At 38.4% G+C, this 17,858-nt stretch overlaps 1 protein-coding gene across 1 annotated transcript in view; it reads left to right on the top strand.

Moving 5' to 3' along the window:
* Nucleotides 1–17,858, top strand: part of si:ch1073-396h14.1 (disintegrin and metalloproteinase domain-containing protein 10) — a 64,557-nt gene that overhangs the window by 32,091 nt on the left and 14,608 nt on the right. The window contains exons 6-9 of the mRNA XM_041791855.1: nucleotides 5,200–5,285; nucleotides 6,146–6,268; nucleotides 10,684–10,776; nucleotides 11,177–11,345. Coding sequence (XP_041647789.1) covers nucleotides 5,200–5,285; nucleotides 6,146–6,268; nucleotides 10,684–10,776; nucleotides 11,177–11,345 — 471 coding nt within the window. The remainder of the gene's footprint in view (nucleotides 1–5,199; nucleotides 5,286–6,145; nucleotides 6,269–10,683; nucleotides 10,777–11,176; nucleotides 11,346–17,858) is intronic.

Raw genomic sequence — 17,858 nt, 5'->3', positions numbered from 1 at the left:
CCACATTATTACGCATGACAGAGTTTCGAAACATTTTATTGGTTGTAAAGAATTGAAAATGGTCATTTGTTGAATTTGCAGCATCAGGCGGTCATATTTACTGAAATCAAAAGCTATTGCAATCAAAAACATCTTAACAGGCCAAGTTACATGTTAACATAAAGACCACTTCTTTGATATTGCTTTCACAATTCTTGCATTCATTGAACTTGTGAGTTTTTTGAGAGTTTCTGCTTGAATTTATTTGCAAGATGTCAGAATAGCCTCCCAGTCTGCTGTTTTGATGTGAACTGCCTCCCAACCTCATAGATCTTTAGCTTGAGGATGCTCCAAAGGTTCTCAATAGGTTGAGGTCAGGGGAGGATGGAGGCCACACCCCCTCCTTTTAGACCCATAGCAGCCAATGACACAGAGGGATTCTTTGCAGCATGAGATAGTGCATTGTCATGCACGAAGATAATTTTGCTACGGAAGGCACGGGGTACCATGGAAGAAAGTGATCAGTCAGAAACTCTATATACTTTGCTGAGGTAATTTTCAGACCAGTTCTCTCCCCATGATTCCGGCCCAAAACGTGACTCCACCACCTCCTTGCTGATGTCACAGCCTTATTGGGACATGGTGGCTATCCACCAACCATCCACTACTCTATCCAGCTGGACCATCCAGGGTTACATGGCACTCATCAGTCAACAAGACTGTTAGACTGTTATGCACAACTGCAAGCCTCTAGAGGATCCTATACCTTGAGGTTCGTGGACTCCATAGGCACCAGCAGCTACAAATACCTGTTTGCTGCTTTGTAATGGTATTTTAGCAGCTGCTCTCTTAATCTGATGAATTTGTCTGGCAGAAACCTTCCTCATTATGCCTTTATCTGCACGAATCCGTCTGTGCTCTGAATCAGCCACAAATTTCTTCACAGTACAATGTTCCCACTTTATTTTTCCTGAAATATCTAATGTTTTCATTCCTTGTACAAGGCATTACACTATTTGAGGCTTTTCAGTGGCAGAGAGATCCTTTTTCTTTCCCATATTACTTGAAATCTGTGGTCTGCTTAATAATGTGGAACATCCTTCTTAAGTAGTTTTCCTTTAATTAGGCTCACCTGGCTAACTAATTATCACAGGTGTCTGAGATTGATTTCAGTGATCCAAAGAGCCCTGAGAAACAATACCATCCATGAGTTTAGTTGAAAAACAAAAAATTAAATGTTTCTGACACTAAAATCCAATTTTCATAACAATTTGGTGTATAGGTCATTTTGTGTAAGGAACAGTTAGATGTAAAGCAGAGTTTAAAATGGGACATCAGCTTGAATGTAAACAAAAAATGAACATGAACAACATGAACAAAAGTGGCCTATTGCACCAGCTATGTGTAAGTTATTTCTTAAGTAATAGTGTAGAGTCCACATTAAACCCCACATTGAGACTAGTTAAATTGTAACTTAAGTTGTGACATTGTTTGGCTGCACCACAGAGATGGGTAAGGTTCAATTTATCTTGTTGAGTGTAATGTCCAAACTTACTTAAATAAGATGTGACATTTTTACTTTATTTGACCAATCACTGAAAAACAGGCAATGTCAGTATACAGACAATGTCTGAAAGTAACCTGGTGTTAATCCTCAAACTACGACAAAAAAGCTTTGTGATAAGGATACAACAAAATGTACACCCTAACCCTACAGCCAGTGTGAAGAAGAGTGACAGCATGAGGTGAATTATCAATAACAGAGATAAGTTAAGGGTACTTTACTCTTGTGCCATGAAAATTAACTCTGTTCATAGAAAATGAAAACGCAAAAGTCAGCATACATGTATAGGGATGTCATCAATCACAGAGAACACCCAGCTGAAACTGGAAAGACAGGTAAATTCTTTGCTCCGAGTTATCCCACCTCTCAAAAGTGTCTACAAGATAGCCATGTTTTACACCTTCTTGGTAGCAGGTGTTAGATTAGTGACATAAAACTACCTCAGCTGCTGTGACACCTTGAATGCTATTTTTGCTGTATACACAATATATATCGCAATACTTTGAAATGTCCTCTGAGCAGCTGTATAATGTTAATTCAGCCCCAAATGACACTAGTTTGGTGATTAAAATAGACTGTTCCATTGGATTTTTTATAAAATTGTATGCAGAAAGGGTTAAAAATCAATATAAAGTCAAATTTAACTATTTTATTTTGAATGGGACTTCATTCAATCTTTTACTAATAAATCAAAAATACACAAATCATGAAATACTTGGTATTTTATAGTGTATGGAAAGTCCTGAAATGTTTTCTGTGTTATATTTGCTGTTGCTGATTATAAAATGATTATTTTCTTCATTAAGGATGAAGCAAACCTGCACAAAACACACCAATCCTGAATGCAAGCGAAGGCCAAAACCCTGCAGTCTAGTCATTCAGGCTCACAGCTTTGAGCGCCAGGCAAATCATATTCTGAGTTGTGTCTTAATGAGTTTTTTTAAAATCCTGGCTTTTCAACAAAACTTGGCTCATGCCTTCAGTGACATGTTGTGTTACTGCCGCCGTTATCTCAACGTCATCTTGTGGCATATTTCAACAAATACCTAGGCCCACCCCTGCCTATACGCAGCCTACGCTAAGCATGTAGGGCCTCATCAGCAAGGGGGTGCCTCACTTTTTTTTTGTCCTCTCTCTCTCTCTGTACATCAGACTGGTGTATGTATGATTAATAGTTTCAAGGTATGTACAGTGCTTAACAAATTTATTAGACCACCTGTCATATTTGTCTCAGAGACCATCCAGCATCATGAAGTGCTTTAATGCGGACTCTTTCATTTTCAGTGAGCTCTCCACGTTTTACCATTTTGAACAGGAATGAGGGATTTCAAACTGAATTCACCCAAATTTGAGCTGGATCACTGGGCTTCTCTGAGAAGTCAGAAATTAATCAAGCATAACATTCAACCACTAAAACTCATTTTTCTGTTCAGGAATGCAAGTAATTAACTATAATTTGACATATTAATCAAGAAATAATAATGTGCTTTACTATTTTTTCAGTTTTTTTGTAAATCAGTCAATTTGACAATTCATGGATAACAATAATAATTATATTTTGGCATTAAAAATATCATTTTAGCTAAAGAGCTTCTACATATTGGTGTATTAACCATTGCAGAAACATAAAAAATGATTTTGATAATTACCAATGCTGTTAATTTAGGGCAGATGTGGCATAAACCTTACTTTGGGTGGTGGTCAGGAGATCAGCAGAGATATCCGTGATCAATTATGTGCATGCAGTGTCCACTCGCTCTCCCTCTCTCTCTCTTTCTGTTACACAGAAACTCTCATCACGTCTGTCCCGTAATTTCACCTGCTGTTCTGCAACCTCTCTTGTCAAACGTCACTTTCTACCATTGTTTAGTTTGTGAATTTATGATAAAACTCCGTAAAGTTCCCATGCTGGTTCTGATCAGGAATTAAATGACGTCGTCGAACTTTCTCGCGCAGATCAGCTGTTTTGAAATCAGGTCTGTTTTGAAATAATGAAGACGTATGATTAATGATGTTCCAGTAAAAGAAAGGCTACTACTGCTAACACTGAAGCAGAGACACAGTGAGGAAGAGAAAGAAACAAAATGTATGACCTGCTTTCTATGAGAAGGGGAGGGATGCAGGGGTGTGTGTGAGGGGGGATGAGGGACAAGAGCAAGCAGATAGCTAATAAAGTAGGATTAATGTTATGATGAAAATAAGGTACCCCAAGTGATGACCATTATTTCTAAATATAAAACAGATGGAAATTTTTAAAAATCATCTTTTTTATTGCAACAAGGAATATGATCATAAAAAGCAATGATCATTTTTGTGACTTTCTTTCAGATGAAGTTAGTTTTGGTCAGTGTCACAGGTCTGTGGTAGGTTTTAGTATGTTATCCTTGATAAAGAATTAATTACAACTAAGAACTGAGTCTTTGCAACTATCTCAGGCTTTATTGCGAAAAAAATATTTTTTATTAATGTAGTAATGTATTTTCCTAGTTATTTTAAGGTATTTTTTATATGGTTGATGTAAAGTGATTATGTCAGGGGGGTGTTAGGGGGCCTCATACCAAGGTCTGCTTAGAGCCTCACTTTGGCCAGAGGCGGCCCTGTGAATACCGCGTGAGTTTGACCTCTTCCTTTTCAACGTTGAACGACTTCTGGATGACAGCCCCAGTGTTGTTTCTCGTTATCGTCTCTGAACGCAGATAACTCTCCACCAACTCGCCAAGCTGCTATGTTTACCTTCTTCTCCCTCGCTTCTCTCTCTGCTGATACAAAAACACACATGTACGGAAGAGAGTTTTCTGGATGGGCCAGGGAGTGACCTCTCTGCTGTGAGAGATGTGTTCAGGGACAATGGGAGAAGCAAAACTCCAGCAAGAAATGTACACTGATAGCTCAAAACTTCCACATAATTTATACTCAATGTTCACGATATGGTCAGGAAAAAGGCACGATACATCGAGTATGCTCAATATATCAGATTTGGACAAAATGAAACTTGATATGCAAACTGTAACATCTGATTTTTTTCACTCTATAAATTGTGATAACTTGCTCTATTATTCTGTTTTTTCTATGTGTGATGCCCAGAGATTCATTAGAAGTAAGCCTCACCCCTGATTCTGTTAAAAAATATATTATTATAATAACTGAGTGATTTAAAAATCTAAAATGTTGGAAAAGCATGGATGAAATCACTCAGACAGTTTGCAATCACCTTTCTCAGTTGCCAGTGGGATAGGGCGCTTTAATTATGGATGAAAATCTGGCAGATTAATATTGTGTACATAGAGTTTTTGTAAAGCACTTTATGACTCATGTCTATGCATGATCCCTCTATACTCTTTATATCCATCACTCTAAACTCACTTCCTTATGTTAATCACTGCATTTATTTGTGATGATAGGAGAAAGAGTTTGATTTAGGACACTGTACGCCTACTTTCAATGAGTCATTGACGGGTAAAGGTTCACTAACTGCAGCAATGTTCAAGACAAATTACTGGTGACAATGTTTGCATATGGTTATGTTTAAAAAGCCTGCATCTTTGGCTGTTTTTGAAAGTAAGCTAAGGAAAAAGACTAAGGAGTTAAGAGTCATATCAGCATCTTTAATTTTCAATTTGAAGTATGTCAAAGTGTCTGTGTTTGTTTTTGTGCAGTCCTGCCATCACTTACTGCAGGCCCTGGTGGATTCTGTGGTGCAGATTATTTCAAGCTCCTTGCCCAGCACCTCGGACATGATGAGGTAGGACAGTCCAGACATCACCTCAGTGACTGCAAACACACATCCGGCCTTACTTTCAGTTCCACCTTCGCACTTAAATTTTCCTCCTCTGTTACACCATTTATAGCAGATTAATCCCAAACACAGAAATATTTCTGAGGATAAATAAAGCTGCAAGTCTGATTCACATGTCATAACTGACCCAATTTGTGAGCTCATTCAGTCATGTGGTGACTTTAATTTAGCCTGTTGAGTCACAGAGGGCAAATAACAGGATTTACTTTTGTGTAGACTAAAGCAAATACAAAGCAACTTCCTTACACCATTTTTAGAGTAATCAGTTCAGGCACTAAACCTGCACACAGCCTTGATTGTGTTATAAAGTGACTATAAAATCAAGTATTAAGGAATTAACATCTGTCAAATCGATTAAGGTTATTCTCCCCTTGGGTTCATTATTTATTGTCAACTTGCAAGACTGGGTGGTGTTCCCAGTGTTCATTATCAACAATAGATGTCTGGAGATTGGTATAGGTCCACTTTTAACAAAATACCTACTGGCAGAGATCATTTCCACATGGGATCATTAAATGGTATCAACAGATGTTCTCATGGAGCCATGCTGCGTTCCTGTGACTACACGTCCCTTTTCCCTGTGGGACAAAGGACACCAAGTTAAACTGGTGCTGTTTGATGCATATATATTTCATCTTATGTTTATATCAGGAGGGACTGCAATAAAATGATAATCAAGAGGATGACCTCATGTCATTGTGGTAATCTATCAGGACACGTCATGATTTAAATCTGCTTCCCAAACTGTCCTCCCCTAGATTTGTGTTAAAGTGGATTTTTTTTTTTTCCTGCAATATTATCCACAGGAGGCAGCAGCGAGCCGATCAAGAAGAACTGCAGATGAGTCTAAGACTACCTGCCTGCTCCATTTCTATGCTGACCACCTTTATTACAAGAGGTTCAAGTCTGCAGAAGCTGTAGTGGCTCAGGTAAAATGTTTTTTTTAATCTTTAAACATCAGTTACCCCGCACACTATGAGATATTTTTAAACCATCATGGCATACAGTTTAGCTTCAGTGCTCCTTGAGGGAGTTTTAGGGGTAGGACACCCCCACTACTGCCAAACAAAGCCCCAAATATGAAATGTTAATGCCAAAAAAAGCTCAAACCAGACTATAACTCTATGTACAGTGGGGCCCTGACATGCTGCTTCTACCTGAGCTGCCTGATGTTTGTCAGACATGGAGAACAAAAAGTGCAGCTGTGCGTTCATTGTCTGATAGAACATCCTTCAAGAGCATCAAAACAGAGCTGGAATTTTCAGCTGTTGGCTGACCTGAATGTGCCGTGTTTACAGTGCAGTCTGGGAATCACACTCTGTCCTGGATTTTGGGTTCTTATTACTGCAGTTAAAGGTCACCTAGTGTGATACTTTTTTAATCTTATTGAAAAACACTACAAACACAAATCCCAACCAGCTGTCTAACTGTGTAATACAGGGTCTTATTTACAGAAGAGTTACCTCTAACAATGCTTGAATACAAAACAAGAAAATTTGGATAATTACCTCTATATTGTTTAAGCACTATAGTTGAAACAACAGGGTCAATCATCTGGCATCGCATTTATTGTTTCTTGAAAACAGAGCATATTAAATAGCCTCAGCAAAACTTGTTTGTGTAAGCTTGCAGCATATATGAATTTCATTTAATTTTGTAGCGTAATATTTAGTATGTTAAAGGTTGCACCGTGATGACTGTAAAATGCACTGTTTGTTCATTTTACAGACAGCATAGTGCAACCTTTGAGTTTAGTTGTGTGTTCTGAGCCAGTCTGATGTAAACTAGAATCTGATTAAATATGCCCGCACTGCAAAATGATCTCTTTCTTTGGAACAAGTTTTGTCTTTAACCAATCTTACTGGATACAATTACTTGTGGGCATCTTTAAAATACTGATGAAGGTTGACTCACTGAATTATATGAAATAATCTTATTAAAGTAGCCAGTTGCGATCTCTCAATTTTTATGGTAATATCTGATAAAAGCATCATTTTTCTGGGCCAAGATAGCCATTCTCAACATACCAGTAACTTATACAATGCTCATTATTGCAGATCTTCTTATACAAACAACAGTCTAAAGACTGTGACCAACTCACAATACAACAATGGAAACATTTTGTTCTCTTGGTGACACATCATTTACCAGTGACATATTCTAAAACGGTCAGTAAGGCGAAAGGTGTTGATGCGCTGAAGCTAAGTAAAGGGCTGCATGCCTGCACAGACGCACACAGCTGTCATGGCATTGCACATGGCATCAGTAAGAAGGATGTTGTGAAACTTCTATGAGAACATTTTGGCACACAGCATAGCTGGATCACAAGCAATAATCCAAGTTAGGATCCTTAAGGTGCCTTTACACCCGACAGTCAGTGTGGAAATACAAGGACGGGTCACCTCCGTCTTCTCCTCATTACCTGCAGGAAAGAAATAACTGCACATGCACTGCTGAGGACATGCTGCACATGGAGAAATATAAGTAGAAGTCATTCATTTAAGTCAGTATTAAACAAAATATGCCCATCAAAATAAAATGAAGTTACGAGGAATCACGTTTTCTGTGACTCTCTCATACTCTGTAGCTACTGAGGTATGGTCTCACCAATTCCAAGAATTTCATGCTGTGCATGTAAATATCAGAAAAAAATACAAATATAAGTCTCACTCTTTTACAAAATACCTTCACACCAGAACTACCTTTTTCACTTATCCCATTATTTTTAACTTAAAAAAAATGCACTCAGTGAAGTGCATTTTCAAATGTGCATCAGAACTTATCCAAAGGCTTAACTCATCCACCGTCCTTAATTTTGAACAGCCTCTGAATATCATGGGGACGTAAGTTGTTTTGTGTTTTTTTATATTATATGTGCAGTTTCAGGTTCAACTTAAATAAATGTATCAATAGTATGTTCAAAGTAGTCACATTTCACAGTTCTAATACTTTCTGAAACATAAAATAGAATTTGTGTTGGCTTTTGTGTGAGTCACTCCATATTTAAAGACAATAAGACAATAAGAGAACAGAATGATGTTATGAGCTCTGATCATAAACTGTGTATAAACGTAGAGGTCATTTTAGTAGCCCTTTTGTATTTGGTGCACTGTTTGAAGTAGGTTATTATAATTAAAACGTCAAACATTTTTGACCCCCTGTCCTCCACTCTTGACCTTTCTAGAGCTGCTAAATTTCTGAATCAGCTTGTCTCTAAGGGCGGGGGGGGGGGTTGAGGGACATTCTTTTTCAGCTTACATGGTACAAACTATGAGTTCACTTGTAAAGCTAATTAGAAATATTTGTATTAAGGTTTCCTGGTCTAAGACGGTCTTGGTTCAAAGGTTGACAGACCTGACATGAACTCAGATTTATTTGATATGATGCTGAAAAGCTGCTGGTGTGCCTTTTCAGCCTCAGGGAAAATGAGGAAAACAGTGATTTGAGCCTGTCTGTGTGTTAAAGTCTCTCTGTTTGAGCAGAGTGCTTGTCATTGAGGTCAGAGGTCATGTGTGATGCTAACGTGACAGAGTTTAGCCACATGCTGAAATGGAAATCCAGTGATGTAAGATTTACTTCAGCTTGTTTGTGGATTTTCTCAATGTTAAACCAATAAAGATAATCAACTCTCATATTTGGTCTTTGATAAGAAAGTAGAGCATCACAGATTTGTCTTTATTTGATTATTTTAGATCCATGTTCTCATTGTCTGATCCAGGTTCAGCTCAAAGTTGCACTTTAGTATGTTGTCCTTTCTTCCTGCCTGTGTTGTCTTTTATTAATTAGATCTCTTTGTTGTCACATCAAGGTCAGTTAATCACCACAAATCTCTGTCCTTTTCTCTCTGTGCTTTTTTGACCTCCCCTGGCTGTCCTCCTGCTGTCCGTCTGTTCATAACCTCATCTGACCTGCTTTAGATTCTTTCCAGCTTAAACATGGTCTCTGGTTCAGTGCCAGTCTTTTGTTGCACCATGAGAAAAAGTTCACTAAGTGATGCCGTGAGGTGATCTTTAACTGTAAATAGACAAAACGGTTGTCATCAATCACTGCTGACCTGCTTTTCACCATCTCCTCTGTTCAAGGTGTCAATATTTACATGTATGCTTCTCTGTATGCTTGTCTCTTGCTGTATGGACCTTCACATGTGACCATTTAACTCGTGCTCCTTTGAATGTGACTGGCTTTGCCACCCACAGTGAAAAGTACCGCTTCAATAACCTGGAATGACTTCAAATGCTCCGATTATGTATCACAATCCAAACTTGATCAAGGATGTTTGTGTTTGTTTTGTTTATTTGTGTTTTTGGGTTTGAATGTGCACCATTTATCCAACAGGCGGGGCAGAGAGTCAAAATGTTTTTACTGCTTTGAAATACTTTTTTGTGTTTTAGGGAAAACAGCGTTTGATTCATTGTTTTTTGGACCTGACCTCCACGACAGCTTTGAGAGCTCAAAACACGGCACCTAAGATGATGCTGTTTAGAGGTGCTCAGCTGAAACTACTCACCATGACATTAGTTTTACATCTTAGCATTTAAGCACATCTGGAGTCACTTAAGAGTATGACAAAAAAATCCTTAATTTCTGAATCTTGCCAATAAAGAAAAGCCTCTAACTCCTGCACGCTTTCTAAATGGCATAAAAATCTTGACAATGTTAGAGTGCCAAAATTTTGCCACTGTTTTTGTGCAGTTTAGATGGTGTGCAAGAGTTTGTCTAAAATTTTAGATAACGGAAAACAAGAAGTTGACCAATACTGTGTGCCTTTTAGTTTCTTATTTTTATAGTCATGGCATTAAATCAGAAATGGATATTACTTGATTTTTATTAGTATTGTATTGTATCATATCATATCCTATTATGATTTCAAATTTTAGTATCATAACAAACATACAAGAAATGATGGAGTTTATGATGATCATGCTTAACAACACCGTGATACAGTCAGATGAAGCTGTAGCCAGATATCTTTGACCCCAATTAATTAATTTAAATGTACTGTTAGGATTGATTATAGATTAATGAGAAACTTGTTGTATATTTAGATATTGTGTTAACATGAGGAACAGCAGATAGACATGGACTCTGATATTCATAGCTAATGGTCGCTCTTAAGTTTGGGGGGCGGTTACACTTCATATTGTCTTTGAAATATTAAATAATGTTTTCACCCATCGTATATTTTTCTCGCATTTTGCATGCCTACGTTCTGCTTCTTTTGTGGCCTCCTTTTGGTTCCTCAACTTGCATGTGTCAAGCTTTTATGACCACACAAACAAATCTTGAGTTTCCAGACAGGATACAATTTTGGCCATCTTCTCACATGAATGTTTGTTTTTGTCAGGTTGCCTCCTACATGCGAGCAGTGAACGACATCTTTGACAAAGTGGACTTTGATGGCATCAAGCTAATCAACTTCCAAGTGAAATCCCTAACAGTAAGCTCCAACAATGACACCATTGTCCCATTGTCATAGAGTGAGGCTGCACAGCAGATGCTGGTCTCTGATAGGCTGATACAACCTTTAATCCAGGCTTTCTCATGTTTAATTCTTATTACATAAACATGTCGTGACTTCCTTTGTTTTTTGGGGGGGATTTTTTTTTTTTTTTTTTGTAAGAATGGAACAGTAAAGAAACATTTTGGTTGAAAAAAAGGGTAAATAAATCAGCCCTGGAAAGTGCATGTATGTTTTCTTACTTTCAGTCCCAGGTATACTCAATATCTGAAATACAATGCTTATTTTGGGGCATATTTGTAATGACTTGTAATCTTGTGTCCAGGGCATTGCTTCATGGATATTTGATCAACCTGTGTGTATACCTGTGTCCTTCCAGGTGATGACGGAGGAGAATAAAAAGGATCCTCTGAACCCTCTGTACATAGGGCCTGAGAAACTATTGAGTCTGTACTCAGAGAACAACTGGGGAAACTTCTGTCTGTCCTACCTGCTCACCAACAGAGACTACAGCGGAGTGCTCGGGCTCGCCTGGGAGGGAAAGTCTGGTGAGTTTGACCTGCTCTGACATGCCAGCTGAAGTCACGCATGCATCCATTAAAAGAGCAGTTACAGTAATAGTAAGTTAAGTGTTAAGAGAAACATAAACTCTACAGTGATCAGATTAGTTTATCTGACAGGGTTTGACACCATCAGAACATCATACTAAGGCGTTGGACTACTAAGCTTTTAAAAAGGGGAATGTGTAAAAGGCTTTATAGATGTGAAAATATTTTGTGCACTCAAGAAAATTTGCACATTTATAAAGATTCTTGTTTTTTTAGATCTGTTTTATGCATGTGTATAGGTTTGAAATTGTAAAATATAATGCTATGTATTATGTATTATGATGTTTTCCATAAAATGTTCTGTGTGCACAAAATGTTTTTACACATGCACAACAAAACTAAAAATACAGGATTTTGCAAGGTAAAATCTTTATGGTTCCTTTCATACTAGATGTCATTGTCAGTATTTTTATTATGTGTCGGTCTTAGTTAGAAATGTTTACATTTAAATATCATATCCATTTGAAACCTTTTCAAAGTTAAATACAGTATATGTTTAGACATTTTGGTTGTAAATCAATTGGGAAACAATAAGGGAAAGTGTTTGTCCAAGAGTCCAAACTTTAAACACATCCTTTTATTTTTCACTCTATATGAACCTGAGAATTAAATGTCTGAGTTATATGTTGAAGGTTATACCTTTAAATTCTATTTTAATGGACATTGGTATAAATTTATTTGATTAATATTGCTACAACCAAAATTTTGACAATCTTTAAAAAAACACAGATTGTAGGAAGTTTGTGTTGAGGAAAAGTAGGAGGGATAGAAATGTGAGACAGATCTGAGCCTATCTCTGCCAGAACTTGGAAAGTGAACAAATGCTTTTTCTTCTCCGCCTGTCAGTGTGAATCTCGGCATGAAACTTTGTTGATCTCTCAGAGTGCAGTTCCTCCTCTGGCTCCCAGGACTCTCTGGCCCTCACATGACGCAAGCTGGCCAGAGGCCTCGTTCAGCTCTCCATCACACACTCACAGTTTCCAGATCAGTGCTAATAATTTGACACATGAAGGAGGTGAAGCACGGGTGACGGACAGAAACAGCTTCAATTCAGCTGCACTGACACTGAGGCTGAAGAGAGAGTTTTGACAAAAGTAGCATGTGCCCACATGTAAAGTGTAGTTGGCACTTACTGTAGGGTTAATTAGTTGCACTGGACAAAGAAATGCAGTAAAAATGCACTCAAGTCAATTAATAACAACATCATAGACATATTTCATTACTTTTACAAAATTAAACTCTTTAACTGAAGTTAAAATCAAAACAACATGTCACCATTAGAACCATAATCAGAATCAGCTTTTCTGTACTTGTACAAAAATTTTTTTACCCATTTTCCCTTGCTATGTGAAGACACTAAACACTGAATATAAAACAAATATGGACCAGCCAACACAAGACAACAAGAAAGTGGTGCAAAGGTGAGGACTGCAGTGGAGGAATTGCAGAGTATTACAGTAAAATTCAGAATAAAGCAGTGAAGTTTCTTTTTCAATACAAATACAGTATTGTACATAACATTTAGACATTTGAAGCTGAAGTAAGACAAAGATTTAGGGAAAATCAGGCGTGAAGAAGGACTGACACAACCCTGGGAGTCATACAGGTGTCCTTGCATATTACCAGGGGCTTGAGCAAATGATATGTTGAAAAACTAACATGGTCTACACCTTCATGGTGGTGTAGAGGGTGGTATGGCGAGTAAGCATGGCCTATTGTACCATCCGGGCAGGTTGCAGGGTTGCCACAAGCCCCAGGTTGTGCTGTGGATGTTCCAGGGGTGTCCGGATGAATAACCAGGGGTGAAAAACCAGACGGACAAAATGCTGTTTCAGATGCTCGAACAAATGCTTGAAATTGACCTTGGCTGAAGAGCCACAGGTGTTAGTCGGCATGTTTCAAGCTTGACTCTGACCGCTCTCTCTCCCCCCTCTCTCCGGCTGGATTTGGTTTGCGAATCATTCCTGTATTATTCAACAATTATTTTGCTTCTACCAGGGTTGATTACACTTGATAGTTAAAATGTTTATTTCTACAAAGGATGTACGGTTTTTATGCATAATTCTGTTGTTTCCATCTCAGAAGTAACTTTTCTTTTTCAGTGGCACCATAGTAGCTCTATGACTCACTGTTTGATCAGTGACCTGTAGTTTGTGCCACAGGACGAAATGTTGATTTACTATTGGGACTCTTTTTGACGTGTTGTAATTTGAAGTTGACTGCCATGGGATTGATCTACTCTATGTTGATTGGTGCGGTTTGGCTGTGACCAGTGGCAAAAATAGATTTAGCGGAGCAGCACTTCTGGGACACACCAGAAACGAAGCAGAGCACATGCAGTGGATTTGCAAAGACTGATGAGAGAGGGGGGATTTGCTTCTGAGTACACTTTGCATGCAGAACACTGTGCAGACGGACTGTGTAGAAATTGTTTGGGTTTTTTTGTTGTTGTTTCTTTAATTTTTTAAGAAAGTATGTTGACCTCAGTACACACATTTACAACAGCATGAGAGCAAAAAGAGGCGTTGCTTTAGCATTAGAAGCATCTCTTTGGTCGACTCTTTAAATTGCGCCGTTGTTGTTATTGTTGTTGTTAATGTTGTTGTTGCTGCTGTTTGGTTTGAGAAAGTTGGAGTCTGGGATTGTTTTGGTAGAAGAGTCCTCCTGCTCGTCTCTGTGACATTGTCTTATGCTCAGTATTTGATTGGTTAAACTGAGGGGTGTGAGAGCAGACCACCACAGTGACATGTGATTAGGGAGCAACAAACCTTTGACACACACCAACACACACACCACCCAGACGTCTTAGTGAGGATTGGTGACTGCATTCCTCAGCGTGATTACCATGGTGACACCTCACGTGAGGAACACACAATCACACACACAAATACACACACACACAGACACACATTGTGGATTCATTGCAGCAGTGACATTGTTGTGACATTTCAGGATCATGTGAGCTCCCTGAAGAACCAGCGGACTACTAAACGTGGATAATGTTTGACCCCACAGAAACAGATACTCAGTATCGTATCACCGTAACCCACTTCTGCCAGTTTATTACTGGGATTGGGTAATAGGAGGTTTTTAGCCATGGGACCATAAACTCAGAGCTCTACATGCCAGTACAGCTATAGGAGACAAACAAGCTGACGCACAGCCCCCATCAGTCACAAGCAGCTCCACCTCTAACCTCTCGCAGCAGTCTGGGTTTGTATGGGGTCTGAGTGTCTCGTGCCATACAATTTTTCTCACCAGTAAATTTCCATCTTCTCCTTCTACTAAATGGGGAAATTTACTGCCTGTTTGGTGTTTTTGACAAGGCTTTTTATTTATTTATTTATTTTTTTTACTTGCTGGCTGTGCTAGCATTGCCTTTTTAGCATCACATTCAATCATATTACTATACATTCACAGTTCATCACCAGTATACAGACATAATGGGCAGAGCAGGATTAAAAGCCAAGATTTCACAACCCACACAGTGACTATGAAAGATATTCACCCCATTTGATGTTTTATCCTTTTATTGATTTTATATATCAATCAAGGCCAATTTAATTTGGCTTTTTGACAAAAAATACAAAAAATGTTTTAATTTCAAAGTGAAAACAGACTTCTACAAAGTAATGTCAATTTTAAAAAACATGTAATGTAAAAGAAGTAATTGTAAATTGTGTTAGAATCGGTGGCCAGAGGTGATGTGGAGGGACGGTTGCAGACAATGACAACAACGGTCCTGACAGTAGCAGCTGAGAGATTCAGCACAGAGGAGAGGCAGGCCAAACAGCCATACCTCAAAAACAACAGAGCAACTAAGATACATGAAATCCAGAAAGAGCTAAAGGCCCTTTGCAGACAACACAAACTGGCAAACAGGGAAGAAAAGGCACCACTTGATGAACTGCATATGATGCTAACGAAGAAGCTCATAACCCTAAGAAGAACAGAGCAACATTGGATGCGCAGAAGGGAAAGAAATCCGATTAACAAACCCATTTTAGTTTTTAATTCTAGTTTTAAAGTCAAAGTCTATGGCCCAGACTGATTCTGACTAAAGTAACTTCCTCTGAAGTCATTTATCAGTCTTTGTGCACTCCCTCAAATGCCTCAAAAGGCTAGGAACAGGGTACAGGCAATTCATCAAACAACAGACTGAATGCTCTCATTGTGCATGTAACACAAGAGAATAAAGTGTCCTGACTCCCCCCACAGACTGTTGTGACTTTCTACAGTTCTTCTTTAAGAATTGTTTAAAAGCCTGGCATCAGGTTTGTCTGCTATAGCAGAGCTGTAACATCGCACCAGTACAATTTCAGAATGATGCGAACAATGCAGAAATGTGCTGCCTTCATATCTCAAACATACCATCCTGTGTGCTGAAAGATGTGCCAGAATAATGGATTGATGCACGTGTACAGTTCCCACAGCTGATGAACCTGGCCTACATATTCATTATGCACGTGACACTTGATGTCACAGCAGCACTTAGAGATGCAAAGAGGAACTAATGTAGGGCTTTGTTTCAGTGATGTGGCACCCTGATGATGGCCAAAATGTCTGACATGTTGAAATCTCATCTGGAATGACTGATGGCCAAAGGAAAGGACTTCGACTGTCTTCACTGTGTTTTTTCTTCAGTTGAATACTGTGAAACCCACTGCTGTTTCTCTGGCATGTCCTGGCTAAGATTTCGGTGCTGAGACAGGCTAGTACTTACAGAACAGTAATTTAGCCCAGAGCCATGTCCTTGTTTCAACCAAGAGAACAGTGGCCTGCTGTTTTTTCTGTTTAGTTTTTATTTTTTTCATTTAAAGCCCATTAAGCTGGGAAAAAAAACTGAGATTAAGAATCTCATTGACAAGAGTGTCCACCTCAAGACTAAAATAGCACATTTACCAAAGCATGAAAAAAACCATACAACCCATGTATGAATACCAGAGGTGTCAAAAGTATTCACATTCATTACTGAGGTAGAAGTATAGATACTAGGGTTTAAAAAGACTTCTGCAGAAGTTGAAGAATCAACTCAAGCTTTTTATTCAAGTAAAAGTGTAAAAGTACTGGTTTCAAAACTACTTAAAGCATAAAAGTAAAAGTAATGTAAGGGGGAAGAAATGCCATTAAGGACAAAAGCTTAGGCTGCGTCTCAGGGGCCAAGTCTATTTTACAATTCCATTCCATTCCATTCTACTATATAGCACCTCCTCAAAAAAAACATTTTTCTAAAGGCCATAATGACTATGTTATATTAAAATGTTAATGTTGAAAAATTTGGGATGCACCTGTTTCAGCCACATTTATGCACATTGAATGCATTTTAGTACAATGCAAATAGATTCAAGAACCATATATGTGTACTACTGAGCATTAACATGTTTCATGGAGCGGAAGATGTGATGACTAGTTGCCTAAGTAACTAAGTTGCATAAGTATTGATCTTCCTGGCTACCAACCTCCTCGCTGGTGCTTGGTTAGGACATTTCACTTGAGTTCTCTTGAGTCTCTGCCACGGACATCTTCGTACTACATACGTCTATTATTTCCTTGCTGGAGTGTGATGTGATTTGTGTCATGTGTGCAGGTGCGATGGATTGCGTACAAACCAATAGGGTGTCAGAATGGTATTATGTTTATACTTGCATACTTCCAACCACAATCAAATTCACTCTATCCGGATGGCGCAATTTATCTGGATAGCTGAAATGAAATAGGAGTAACAAGGCTATTTTTAAAATGTAAGGAGTAGAAAGTACAGATGATTGCGTGAAAATGTAAGGAGTAGAAGTAAAAAGTTGGCTGAAAAATAATTATTCCAGTAAAGTACAGATACCCAAAATTTCTACTTAAGTAAGGTAACAAAGTATTTGTAGGCTACTTCATTATTTGATGCCTCTGATGAATACAGATCAACCAATCCAGGGCCACAGAGCAGAAACTCATTGGGCTGGACATCTACAACCTGATGCATCTGCCTCAAAGCTTTCAGTCTATTTTTGATTGAAAAAAAAAAAACAGCTCCCAAAGACCCAAATATTCATTTATATGTACCTGAAACTTCTTCAATAAATTTTAAGATTTACTTCAGGGACAAATAGCAAAATGAGTCTTCTAACTGGGTCACAGAGAAAAGACTAAGAAGACTGTGTCAAACACTTCACGTGAATTAAACCAGAACTACCACCTGGTGGTTATATGCCTCCTAGAGGTTTATGATTGCAGAACAGTGAAAGTACAGTGGTGGGTTAAGAAGAGGAGCTGGGGTGGTTTCTGTGTTGGTTTGCTTTGTAGAAGTCTCATGAGCAATAGATGAATATGAAGCCAACATATACATGAGTCATGGTGGACGTTTATGCAAAATTTGAAGAAAATCTCTCAAAGTTTCATTGAGATACTGAATTTACAAGATCGGCCCAGATGGGTGAAATAGGTTATAAATAAGGGCATGTC

Source organism: Cheilinus undulatus, linkage group 7 (assembly GCF_018320785.1).
Source record: "Cheilinus undulatus linkage group 7, ASM1832078v1, whole genome shotgun sequence".
Lineage (NCBI taxonomy): Eukaryota > Metazoa > Chordata > Actinopteri > Labriformes > Labridae > Cheilinus > Cheilinus undulatus.
The sequence above is the reverse complement of the archived record's forward strand: the minus strand, read 5'-3'. Positions and strand labels throughout refer to the sequence as shown.